The sequence below is a fragment of the Plectropomus leopardus genome, chromosome 2 (assembly GCF_008729295.1).
Source record: "Plectropomus leopardus isolate mb chromosome 2, YSFRI_Pleo_2.0, whole genome shotgun sequence".
Taxonomy (NCBI): Eukaryota; Metazoa; Chordata; class Actinopteri; order Perciformes; family Serranidae; genus Plectropomus; species Plectropomus leopardus.
The window spans coordinates 26,914,679-26,927,732 of record NC_056464.1 but is presented as its reverse complement, the minus strand read 5'-3'; the positions used below and the strand labels follow the sequence as shown (position 1 = coordinate 26,927,732).

The following is a 13,054-nucleotide window of genomic DNA, read 5'->3' as shown; positions in this document are numbered from 1 at the left end:
GGACTCCCCCAGTTGGGAACCTGTAGAGCACTAAATGAAACTGTGATTTTTAAAGTTGAGATTGCTTTTGCTTGCTTAACAGCCTAGGCATTAGAAAAGTTCATACTTAGAACAACCAAAGCACGAAATGAACAATGGCCAAGTGTCAGGCAGAAGAAAACAAGGAATTTGTCAAAAAGAAAACCCATTACGTGTGTTAACAACTAAAAAATAAAAAAAAATAAAAAAAACATAATAGGACACAGTTACCAAAAATATAAGTAAAACTAATTTCTGATGTAATATTTACAAGAAAAAAGGGTCAGGGGTTACCAGTTTACTCAACGATAAAGGGTGGGTACTTTAAGGAAAAAGTCCCAAGTGAATATTGATCTGCTGCAGAAAATAGTTACCAACAAATACATTGTTTACTGCTGGTTAAGTGACGTTAAGTGACGTGCTTAAAAACTACATTGCCCAGCTGTATATTTAAAAAATTATTAACTATATTTTTCAGCAGAAACAAATTGGTTTGAGTGCAGGCAGGTTAGGGAAATTGCACAGTACTGAGAAACAGAGTAACACGTTACTGGTCTCGGTTTTTTCATGGGATTTTTCACAACAAAAAACAAATAACAGAAGCTCTACCCTTTGAAGTGAGCCAACAGGCAATATTTTCACACAGCAAATTAAAAACTGTCCATCTCTCTGCCACAACTATACATATTTGATGTTTTCCACAGGAGTCTATTAGTGTAAGCCTCTAAAAAGGCATTCAATGTACATCCATTTAGTGTAAGAGGAAACAGTTGGAAACAATAAGATTTTAACTAGAAAAGAGAAGATATTTTGTGGCTCGGTTTCTTGACAGCGCTGCGGCTCTGGCACTGATGTACCAACAAATCTGATCTGTGATGCAGCTTGATGTGAGGATCTGTGGGTGGTTATGACTCGCCGAGGGAGGAGAGAGATTAATGACACACAGACTGACAACTGTACCTCCGAGGCACCAACACAGAAAAAAAAAGGCACGAATTTCTTCCTCAGCTCGGAGTGAAGAATTAATGCTTTGAGAGAGAGAGGATGAGGATTTACAGCAGAGCAGCTTACTGACTGTGTTTGAACTGATATGAATGCAGCAATGGGATTGCAAACTGACATCTTGGTTGTATTTATGCCATAAACACCAGATAATGATGCAAAGGTGACACTATTGTGCTCACGGAGTTGTGACTCACCATGGTGAGCTCGGCCTCCAGTTCTTTGACCCTGTTCTCCTTCATGTCCATCTGAGAGCGCAGGATGTTGGCCTGTTCTGTGGCTTCTTTGGTCTGCCTCCTCAGGTCCCACTTCTCCCTCTCCAGCATGTCCTTCTCCTTTGCCAGGGCTTTCACTGCATCCTCGCTCTCCTGAAGAACACACACACACACACACACACACACACACACACACACACACAGACACACACAGACACACACACACACACACACACACACAGACATGGTTAATCCTCGCCAAGCTCACTTTGAACGATCAATGGAGCTCAACCTTTGAGTCAAGAGGCGTATCAGAGCTACATTCTGTGTTATAACCTTTTTCAAAAATGTTATTTTTTTTAAGAGTGGATACATGGAGAAAAATATTTTTGGTGATGGCATAACTATCTTGATATTTAGGAGTTTTAATAAATCTCAAAGATATATCAGCCTACATTTTTTTAACATGACATGAACAAATGAAAAAATAAATTTATGATAGAAGCCGTTTAAATCAGGTTATTCCCGCTCACTGTTTGTAATAATACCTACAAAAAGTAATACACTATAATACGTATATCAAATGTGTAATTGTGAGCCAGGAGGCTATGATCACGTGACCTATGCACTGCAGGCTTTCCTCCCTCGAGGCTATTCAAAGAAGGCTGGGACACACTCTTTGACCTCATGGGAGCTACGGGTTAAAACACGTGCAATGTAACTGGAGCTGTGATGTGGTAGGGTTACAGCAGGTTGCAGCTTTTAATTCTCATCCATATCTTTTTTTTTTGCACAAAAATATTCCGACCCAAGGCTGACTGCAGACACCTCCGTGAAACAAATTAATCATCATGCATTGTTCCCCATTGGTATGATGTGGCATGATGCTGTGAATCTAGTCATCCTCCCTGGAGCAAAGGAGCAAGTCAGGTGAGGTAGAATAAAGACAAAATAGTCAGTGGATGACGGAGATCGGGGTTGATGTACAGTTCAAACAAACACAGGACTTTGACCCAGGAGACAAGGGGTCGTGTCCTGTGTTAAAGCAAAAATGTCAACATAGTTATTTTAAGTCATGAACATATGTTATATCACCTCACATCATCATGTTAAGTTAAATGTGTGATGTAACAATGCCCAACCATAACTCTTTTCCTAAACCTAACTGGTAGGGATGCTAATTTGTAAGATATCATAAAAAATGTTGTACTAGGAGACATTGTTGATTTTTTTTTTCTTCAAAGACTTATGACTATGATCTAACCCCACATGGTTCAGGCCTTACACTAAGTCCCCATATTTAGAATTTATGAGTAACATATAAACATTTAATAAAGGATTTATAACGCACTATAATGTGTTCATGCACAAATATAAAAAAATTATATAGTACACTAATGTGCATTATTTGTCAACAATCATAACCTCTTTTAATGGGGACATATTCAGTGTTACTACAACTGTGTTCCATTTGTTATTCATTTTGTGGCATCCCCAGAAATGTTACATTGGGGTGGCCAGAAGGAGCAACTGAAAATCTCAGGGTGGCACACCAAACCAAAACTTCAAACTGAATTTCAGGAATATGATATATAATATGATGCTGTAGAAGTATGCAGTCTGGTTGAAAACGATGTCAATATGAGAGTTACAGAATGACATACTGGTATATTTTGCCTTCTTTTTTTATTTATAGTTAATATTATTATTAATTGGATGTGCCTAAGCATGTATAGACAGACTCATTACATTTCATGTATTTACTGTAACTCAGTACCATGTTACATGGTATAAAGTGCAAACATTACATACAATAATAACAGAACAACAGCACACAACATGGCTCAAGTACAAATAATGTTCTTCAAAAAAAAAACCCCAAAAAAAACCAAAAACACCCAGTTAACAAATAACATTTGGCTAATCTGATTGTAATAACAAAATTAACTTAAACAAGATGGGTGGTTTAAATAATACTTTTGCAAATACCTTTCATTATAATTCATATCCATTCAAATTCAGTCTGAAGTTTAAACAAAATATGATACTGTATAATCCTGTTTCAATGTGTTATGTATCTCTATATGATATACAGTTCTTCAAATAGACTGGCTGTAAATATACATCTTTTTTTTGAAGGACTACATTGATTGAAAGGAATGTAACATTTACTGCGAACAAGCCTAATCAAGTTTAAAAACACCACACAAATCCCTCCAATCATTTTTGATTAGTTATGCAAGGAGGGGCCAACAACTGTATCAGGGTTCCTGGGCTCCCTTTGGCAGCATCCCTGCATTAATTATCTGTTTATACGGCAGTTTCCATTTATGGGTAACCACAGGAGGAGCCATAGTTGATGACAGATAAATGACAAACACTATTATCTGCTCAAAACTACTTTATTGTATGTTATAAACCACCTATTAAACATCTATATACTGTTTATACCGTAAAGGAGCACTTCAGTAAAGATTTACCAAACTGGGTGAGATTTTATAGTTGGACATTAATTTGTCAGTGGCAAAATTCACATACATTTACACCAATAAAATATATTTTATATTTATTACATTATTTTATATGTTTATCTTCCTCTTTCTTCCTGTAAATAATAATGAAAAATTATAGATATTTAATTTGGGGTATGTGGATGTATGCCTATGTTTAATTAATTAGAGTATAGGTTTAAATTAATAAGGAAGCTGGTTAATTAAAATTCACTGAGTGATGGAGAAGGGGTGGGATTAAATAAGTTTCTACTTCTCACTCCTTTTCAAATATGTAAATTAAGTAATCGTGTGTTGACTATTTCTTTCACTTCATGTTTTTTAACTGTCTGTTAAGTATTATTTTTCCCCCTTTTTTTCTTTTGTACAGGCCTAATGATTTCTCTATTTCCTTTTTTACATGTTCGAAATAAACCAAACCAAATCAATGTCAAAAATATTGACATTAAGTTAATACTGATGTGCTGGGTCTGCGTTACCTTTCGGTGTTGGTCGTAGTTGCGTATGAATTCCCGCAGCTGGTCTTCTCTGCTCTCCAGTGTTGTGTACAGCTGCTGCATCTGACTCACCAAGTCCGCCTTCTCCGCTTTTAGACGCTTACGGTCAGCTTTCATGGCTGCAACACACAGACACACACATTCACACACTGCGCAGCGCATACACGTGCAAATCGAGCTTCATTTTAACAGCCACCTCTACTGTCAAAGAAAATAAAACAAACAAACGTCAGTGAGATTTGGCTGCCTCCACGTCTGAAACAAAGATTTGCAGTTGCAACAGAGAGCCACTAGGTGTCACTGTGTCTTCTGTTAAAGAGGGGCAGCAGCTGGTGCTTGTTTTGTTTTTTTTCTCTTCTTGAGAAAATGATGTAATCACCCTAAAAGATAAGTGGCACAGTAGCATTTATTCATTCAAACATTGAACTGTTTCGGCTGGCATGTGGAGACTCTGTTGGCTCATCCTGGAGAAAACCAACTGGATCTGATTTCTTTCAGCTTCATTCTCTTGCAGAGAAAACTCAGATAGCCATGATGCAACTGGTGTGGCTTTCTGCAAGCAAAAATAATAACAAAGCTCTCTTGAGAGTTTGTGCTTAATGGAGAGGCGAGACTGGAACCTGTACATAACTGCACACATGTGTCACTCAGCAGGCATTCCTCCTGACAACGTTCAGCCGCTTCATATTTTACACTCAACATTCAAACCTGTTTTGCAGCAGTTACACAACACAGTTTATGTGCTTGCAGTTTACCACCTGCGACTCCGAGCAGGGGGGAGAAGCATACAGAGAAACAGAGTTAAACCAAACCAAACCCATGACTGCCTTTTCGGTTTTCTTTGTTCCAAGAAATTATCCCTAATGCAGGACTGTTTTTACCTCCCCTCTCAAAGATGGGAACTGTTGGGTTGTATTACGGTTAGAGTTGTTTTCATACAAGAAATGAAAACAATCCAATAACACACAATCAGCGCCATATTCCAGTCTACATCAATACCACATTAATATTTCAGCGTAAAGCTTGTTTCACATGACTGATGGCTGTTAATTAAAATGAGGTGAACCTGGAGTCTACTTGGCTGCTCATCAGGGGCAACACCCATCTCTCAACAATGTCGAAACACAGGCACATATACAGTATCTCCTGTATACGCTCACAGGCACACAATAAGATTTAAACATAGAAAATCTGGTTTCTCTCTATATGTCATACACTGTTGCAGTTTGTGAGCACACGTTTCATAACTTTGGCACACACAAGACATAACTGGGAGAGAGACGAACCCTGTAATTGATTTTAAAGACAAATCCCCACAGTATTATCTTCTGATTGGCTCTGTAAAGCACAGTGGGCTGATGTCATATAGACTAAGCCACAACTGGAATGGAATATGAGTGTGCTACAGAGAATTATGTTTTATTTGATCCATTTTAGAAGTTAGTATCTTCATTTGATTACATAAGCCACTTATACTTGGTACAATGTTGAAACTGCAAGTTATGTCAGTCTGGAAGAAGAAAAGCAGGTTTGTAATGCATTGTAACAGATTTGAAAATGAGCCTTTATTTTGTTTTTGACTGCGTTTTACTGGGATCCACAATATTTGTCTTCTCTATTGTGTAAAAAAATGAAAACATTATTTTGAACATGGATGATGCACAATGGCCGAGTGCATGTGTTTGATTTGCAAAATAGACATATGTTTATTAATAATAAATATAATATTTAATAATAATAATAATAATAATAATAATAATAATAATAATAATATAATAATAATAATAATAATTAATAATAATAATAATATAAATATGTATTAAATTTGGCAAAATTCTGTTTATGTTCACTGAATGATTCATGGTCGTTGTACATAAATCAAAGGGCATTTTGATGAACTAAGTCAATATAGGTCGTCCAATTAAAACAAGATATTTAAAAACAATCAATACTCATGAATGTGGGGGAAACAGATTTAAAGAAACATTTGACTGCTGGAAAGATGGTCTTTTTGTAACACTGGTATGTCTATGTTGTAAAGAGACCCCAATACTTTTGAAATTAGTGCTATATGACCAAAGAAAACAGATAAAAAGGACTGTTACAGTCACTGTTGCTCAAGAAATAGAAAACCTACAACTACCAGAATGCACTTCACCGCCCCAGACCAATAAACTCTCCCTTAATGCCAATTTCCCATCCGGAAACATTATGGTGGCTGGCTGGTAAACAATGTCGTGCAGTAAGACAATGCGCAAAGATATTTTTATGAAAACATTTTAGGAAAGAAATAAGATACGCAGTCACAGAATCTTGGTTCATATTTGATCAGCACTGCTTTGTTTTACCGTTTGGTGCAAATTTAAAGGAGAAAGACGGGCAGATCTGTCTCTCTTGATCTGCCCGTCTTTCTCTATACTCTTTGTGTCCTCATGTGGACGTACAATCTGTAGTTCAAGCAACAGACCTAGAGCTAGCGAAAATTTTAGAAAAGAAATCAGTGTGCTGCTTAGTTGGAGGGAAGTTTAACACAATTCATTTACATAAACAAATCACATTGTTTTGATAAAAAGCTGATTGACAATCCAGAGAGACGGACATCACAGGACAATGAAGACAAACTGCCCCACTGGAATTAACTCTTCTGTCTTTGCTACCTGGTGAGTTAGAAGTCGCCTCATAATGGCCATGTTTGCATCTAATTGTAGGTATGATTGTTATCAAGGTTAAGTAATAAACATATAACTGTGAGGATGTTTGGAATTTTATACAAAACATTAAAATAGCCAGTTAACTTTGAGAAAAACCTCTAAAACTGATAAAACATGGAAAAAACCTTTAGGCTTGTAGCATTTCTTTATTTTCTCTTACCATTAGACATTGGATTTAAAAGTTTGGACATGGACGTGATTGACAATATATAGAAGTACTTAAAATGCAACTGATGTTTTTCTTCTGGTTTTGTACTTTGTTTCTTGTCACTAGAGTAGGATTTGTTTTGATGTTTGATAAATAACATCTTGCAATCCCATCTTGGAAATGTTTAGCATGACAGAAATAAAAAGACTGATATCTACTGACGCATCTTTTTCTTTGGTAAGACAAAGTATATGTGATTACAACATATTTTGGCCTGATAACTTAAAAAGGGTAAAACGTCCAACTTAAAGCTTGGACAGCTGTACTTGCTGTATATTGTGTTGGAAAGAGGGGACTCTGGTGGATTAGGTGAGATGCCTGTGTCGGACCCTGACCTTGTAAGGCCTCCTTGGCACGGTCCAGCTCCTGCTCCTTGTCACCCAGCTGCACACGGAGCTCGGTGGCTGAGAGCACGTTGGCAGAGCAGCCTCCCTGGGTCTCCTCTAGGTCCTTACTCAACATGTCCTTCATTTGCCTCAGCAGGTGGACCTCCTCTTGAAGCTGGGCCACCTCCTCACGCAGCAACACTGAGGGAGAAAGACAGAGAGTTTGGGAATTTAGAGTATGCAGAGGAGGAATGTGGAACCTGACAGTGCAGGATTGAGGGAATGAATCAGAGGAAAGAAGAACAAGACTGTCGTAGAGTAGATGCAGGAAGGTAGTGGTGTTAAACCTTGAATCAAACAGAGAGGCTGTGATTATGCAGCACATCATAAAATATACGCTCAAATCAATACATCAAACCCCCTCAAGACTCACAGCTCCCCCTCAGCTGTGGCCACGGGGGTTTAAGGAATTCAGATAAATGCTGAGTGACAGACTCAGGACTGAAACCTGCGAGGGTTGTGGGTAAGTGACAGACAGCAGTCCGATAAGACTTAATAAAATATCAGCACCCCACGCTTGAGCTGTGCTCCTCAGTGCTGTTTTCCATCCGCTGTGAAACGCCTCCCAACCCTCAGGGGAAAACAGGCAAACAAACAGGAGCAGGAAACTGAGGAGAAGACACAGAGAGCTAATGGACAGGAGCTGGTGGACATGTTTTGCTGAGCAACAGGACAGAATAGATGAAACAGATTAGAAGTGGTCTTACATGGGTTGAATTTGAGTCCAGTGAAGGACGTCCATCAGCAGAGGAACAATAAGTCATAATGATTTATATTGGGTCAGAAAGGTTTGTACGGTAGAATGGACACTTTTCATCAGAACAGAGACGAATGACGCTCACAAACTGCCAAAACATTCAACCATACTGTAAAATCTGCAGCACAAGATGAGAAAGTTGGAATTCAACAGCAAAACCTGTATGATACCTAAAATGTCACAAGATAGTTAATTCAGTTAAGATAGAATAGTTAATCAGTTAATTCATCAAGCAATGAAAATAACACATTTCATCCATTTTTTGATTATCGATAATTTAGGTAATTTACAGTTGTGGACAGTAATAAAGTTCATGTACTTAAGTACTGTTCTTAAGTTTTTGAGTATCTGTACTTTGAGTATTTTTATTTTACTTTGACTCCACTACATTTCTATGAAGGCTCTCGTTGCTCGTTACATTTGATTTTAGGTCAGCAGATGATTTTTTCTTTCTTTTCTAAAATACAAAAGGCCATAAACTGTGACCACGCAGTTCTGTGTGTTGTTTGTTTGTTCAGGTGGTGTCCCCGTACCTCTACCTCTGGCCGTACCTTACGTCCATGTTTGAAGTTTTTGAGATGAAGAATGTTTCATTTTAGATGTTTTGCTCCGTTTACCGTGCACAAACTTACAAGACTTTGCCATACAAGCATTCTCTGCTTTCTTTTTATAGGCTTTGCAACATATTCAATAATATTTTTATTCTACAGCCCCTACAAGAAAGTCAGTGCATTTATTGTATTGTTTTGGAGTCCTTAGGTTTTCCAAATGTATTGTGATATTAAACAACAATTTGTTGAGATTTTTTAAAAATAGAGTACTTTGAATAATTAAGTATTTTTTTAAAAGCAACTTGTGATTAGCATTTTTTGCATTTTAGAGACAAACGCATTAATCAATGAATTAAAAAAAAAGGTTACACATTACGTACAGGTAAGCTAGTGTCGCTGGACGTTGTACTGTAATGCTCTGTCATTTTAAAGGTCCGATGTGTAGAATTTAAAGTGCATCTACTGGATGAAATGGTATAGTATTCATAACTGTTTGCATTAGTTTATAATTACCTGAAACTGAGAAACGTGGTTTTGTAACCTTAAAATGAGCCGTTAATATATACATATGGAGCGAGTCCCCTTCCATGGAGTTCACCATGTTGTTCAACAGCAGCACAGTACGGACAGACCAAACGCTGGCTCTAGATAGGGTCATTTAAATTTCTGCATTTTCGCGTATGGCACTTTGGTTTGCTTTGGCACACTTGGCACATTGGAGAAGTTTCAGTTCGACAACCTCACTGCTAAATGCCATTAACTCCTACACACTGGATCTTTACAGAAGAGCTAAAAGTTAGATAAAACTTTAAGTAGAGTAAATTAAATAATTTTCGAGAGAAGACAGCAAGAATTTTTTTGAAGTCACAGATAATTAACTGACATCAAAACACAGTCCTTTTTCTACAGTTTTTGTTTTTTGGAAATCTCTCATAAACCCCTATTAGGTGAGAAATTTAATGAGAAATAATGTGAGATTTGACGTAATGATGGTGTTAGATGAAAACTACACAAAGTAAAGAAAGCCACCAAGACACAGAATGTTTGTACCACATGGCTTAATTTATCTGACGATTGTCGAGACATTTCACTCTAAACTACACACATCAACTTGCTGGCAGAGCTAGAAGAGACCTTAAAGTCAACAAATTCCCAAAATCAGTAGGCTTCTTCCTCTGGAGACTATGAATGTCCACACACAATTTAATGGCAATCCATCCAATAGTTATTAATATATTTTACTTTGAACTAAAGTAGTGGAACCGACCTGTCGACAGACATCCCTAGAGACAGGCTGCTCACATGGCTGAAAAATATAACAAGTAAAGAAAAAGTAAAGTGTCTTTAATATTATGCAGATCCCTATAAGACTCATGTAAAATTATGCAAAACTCAAGAGCAAGGGTGCATGCCGTGAAGTCTGTATGTGTGTGTGTTTGTGTGCACATGTGTGTGACTCAGACAGAAAGAGAGAGAAGGTCTCAGCAGGCCTGCAGCCAGACCTTGTGGGGCTGCAGCAGCTCTGATAAGAGAAGAAGGGACAGTCCATCGGTCTCTGTCGACTCAGGACTATGGAAACACACCGGGCAGCTCTGCACTGCATGTGACAAAAAGAGTTTGTTTCCCTGAGAGAGCAATCGTTCACGGCCTTCTTGCAGCCTAAATCCGCTTATTCATCTGTTTACCTACAGGCTCTCCTATATTTGTCGCGGGAAGCCCAGCTGCTTCTTTTGATGCCATCGGACAGAAGTGCGCATTTTTTCAGTGCTTTATTGTGTGCGGCTTAACTCTAAACAGGCTATTTAAATTATCAGCTGCTCTCACTGTGATGTGAAGGTTGATCTGCTCTTGTTGTTAGCGAGCACAGCAGTTGTGTTTAGCAGAGAATTTGTTACTTGCAGTGATTCTCAAATGAGGTAATTGATGATGAGCCTTTTCCTTTTCTCCACTCAGAATCAATTGAGTATTTCATTAGCTTAGCATTACATATCATTGTGCTTCATATTTAGTCTACTTTAAGTCAATTAAAACAGTGTTGGAATTGTGTCTGGAGGAGTATTTACTGTGGATTTAGTGAGAAAATGTGTCTAATTTACACATAAATCAGTTACATAATTCTCCCAAATCCAATTTTGCATTAATTTTCAGCATCATCCCCCTGCCCAATAATATAGACAGACGCACAAACACTCATATACTTTCCCTCTCTAGGGTTTCTTGCCTTAAATTGGTGGTGAAATAGAGGCAAATAAAACTTACAGAGATCTTCGAATCTTCCCTGAATTTGGGGCCATTTCACATTTAAGAATTTACTAAAGGGACTCACAGAAGAGCTGCTTCATTGCACAGTGACTCGAGTTTAAGCTGCACCACTGACAGACACAACCCATCTACCTATAGATAATGCCCCCACATGATCTAAAAGCTATTTAAATTGACAGGAGCCATATAAACTGCATGCTGCAGTCTATATGCTGTTATCGTCTGGGCTCTCTCAGCTCTGACCCTTGAGTGGTTGTGCAGCGAGCTTGGTCAAGCTATTAGAGTCCTCCCACAGAGGAGGAGAATCCCACTCTTCTTCTTCGTATTCAGCAGCCCATTCTATTAACTTCTCATCCAAGCCTGATTAGAGTGTCCATCAAAGCCAGTCAGGGCCAGGCCATCACTCCCAGTTCCTTTTCCCCTGCATAGCAGAGCTGTCACAAGCCAGCACACATGCACACATACACACACACTCACACACACACTGAGAGAGACATGGGGAGGGGTGCGTAGTGGCTGTTGGCTCATGATTAAGCTTAAAAGAAAGCAGAGGCATCGCTCTCTGCTTGGAAAGGGGAAGTGCGAGCTGGAAATGTGTGGATTGGCGGTCAAAGACCTGAACTAGTCTCCTATGAAGCGTACGCAGGATTAAAGTGAAGCTATTTATATACATGAACGATCAAAGTGCTTAATGTGAGCTGTGTTGGAATATTGAGTTCGGATGAGAAGTTAAATTTAAAGTTATTGCTCTTGTTGCAAAAACCCATTCTGTTTTTAAAGCAGTTTGAGACGAACTGTTCTCCGTGCATCCAAATTGATCATCTCTCATTATTAAGCAATCACTTTCCAATCAGACAACTAAACAATAAGTGAACTGATACACTGTTGGGAAGCTTTATTCATCAGGTTTGCCTGATTTGAACCAGAGCCATTGTTTCCTGGATTTAGAGCACTGTGATCTTCTTTCAAAGAATAGGAATTCAGCCTCAATTCAGCATTTAAATAAGTTAAAGTGTCAGTTCAACCCAAATAAGAAAAAAATATATTCTAATACATATTTTTACCAGGGCTAGAAGGATATTAGACTTTCATTTCATGGTTATCGTGGCCAAAAGATTTCATGATAATGATATAATCACAATATCTATACAAATACTTTTCAAAAGCTCAATCAAATTGTAGAGAGGTGGAGAGAGAGTCTGTAACATGACTAGGGCTGCCCCTTGAAAGTTGGAGACTCAAATCATCGTCAAATACCCCCAGTTGACCGAGATTGTTTCAAGTTGAGCAGTTTTTTTCTGCATAGTGTACTTCTGGGGAATTTTTGGTCCCCAGATTTTGCTGCAGAGTAAGTGCTCTTGATTTTCATGATAGTATTTGCAGTTGCGGACATGCAGGCAGCAGCATGAAAGGAGAGAAAGAACGCACTGCATGGTAAAGAAGTGGAGAATTTACAGCTCACAGCTATAGTATAGTTTAACATATTTTTAGGGATGCAGCTAAATAATTAAAACAATATGAAATGTCCTGTTTTATCCAATCAGCAGAGCAAAACCCAAAGATATTCAGTTTATAATGACATAAAACGGAAAAAAGCAGTAACATGTTCACAGTCGAGATGCCAGAACTAGGATCTTTTTTGGTTATTAAAATGGTTGCTGAATATATTTCTGCTGATCAACTAATTTATTGTTCAATCGAATGTCAAAGCTCTAAAGTGTTGTGTTTTATAAAAACTTCAACAGCAAAACCTCTTTTCAAAAACAATTTCCCTTTTAGCCTTCATACTGCACAGACCTCACTGTCGATAGTTTTTATAGGGAGTAGTTCCACTGAAAACTGTTGACATGGTGCTCTGTGGATCATCCAGAATAACTGGGACATCATGATTGAAAACTGCTGTATAATTGTTTGAATATATATATATATATTTCCAA

At 38.0% G+C, this 13,054-nt stretch overlaps 1 protein-coding gene across 3 annotated transcripts in view; it reads right to left on the bottom strand.

Moving 5' to 3' along the window:
• kaznb (kazrin, periplakin interacting protein b) overlaps positions 1 to 13,054 on the bottom strand; it is a 154,716-nt gene that overhangs the window by 13,183 nt on the left and 128,479 nt on the right. For all 3 annotated transcript variants that reach the window (XM_042506826.1, XM_042506834.1, XM_042506841.1), the window contains 3 exons: positions 7,497 to 7,688; positions 4,225 to 4,361; positions 1,218 to 1,388 (listed from right to left, as the gene is read on the bottom strand). In XM_042506826.1, coding sequence (XP_042362760.1) covers positions 1,218 to 1,388; positions 4,225 to 4,361; positions 7,497 to 7,688 — 500 coding nt within the window. The remainder of the gene's footprint in view (positions 1 to 1,217; positions 1,389 to 4,224; positions 4,362 to 7,496; positions 7,689 to 13,054) is intronic.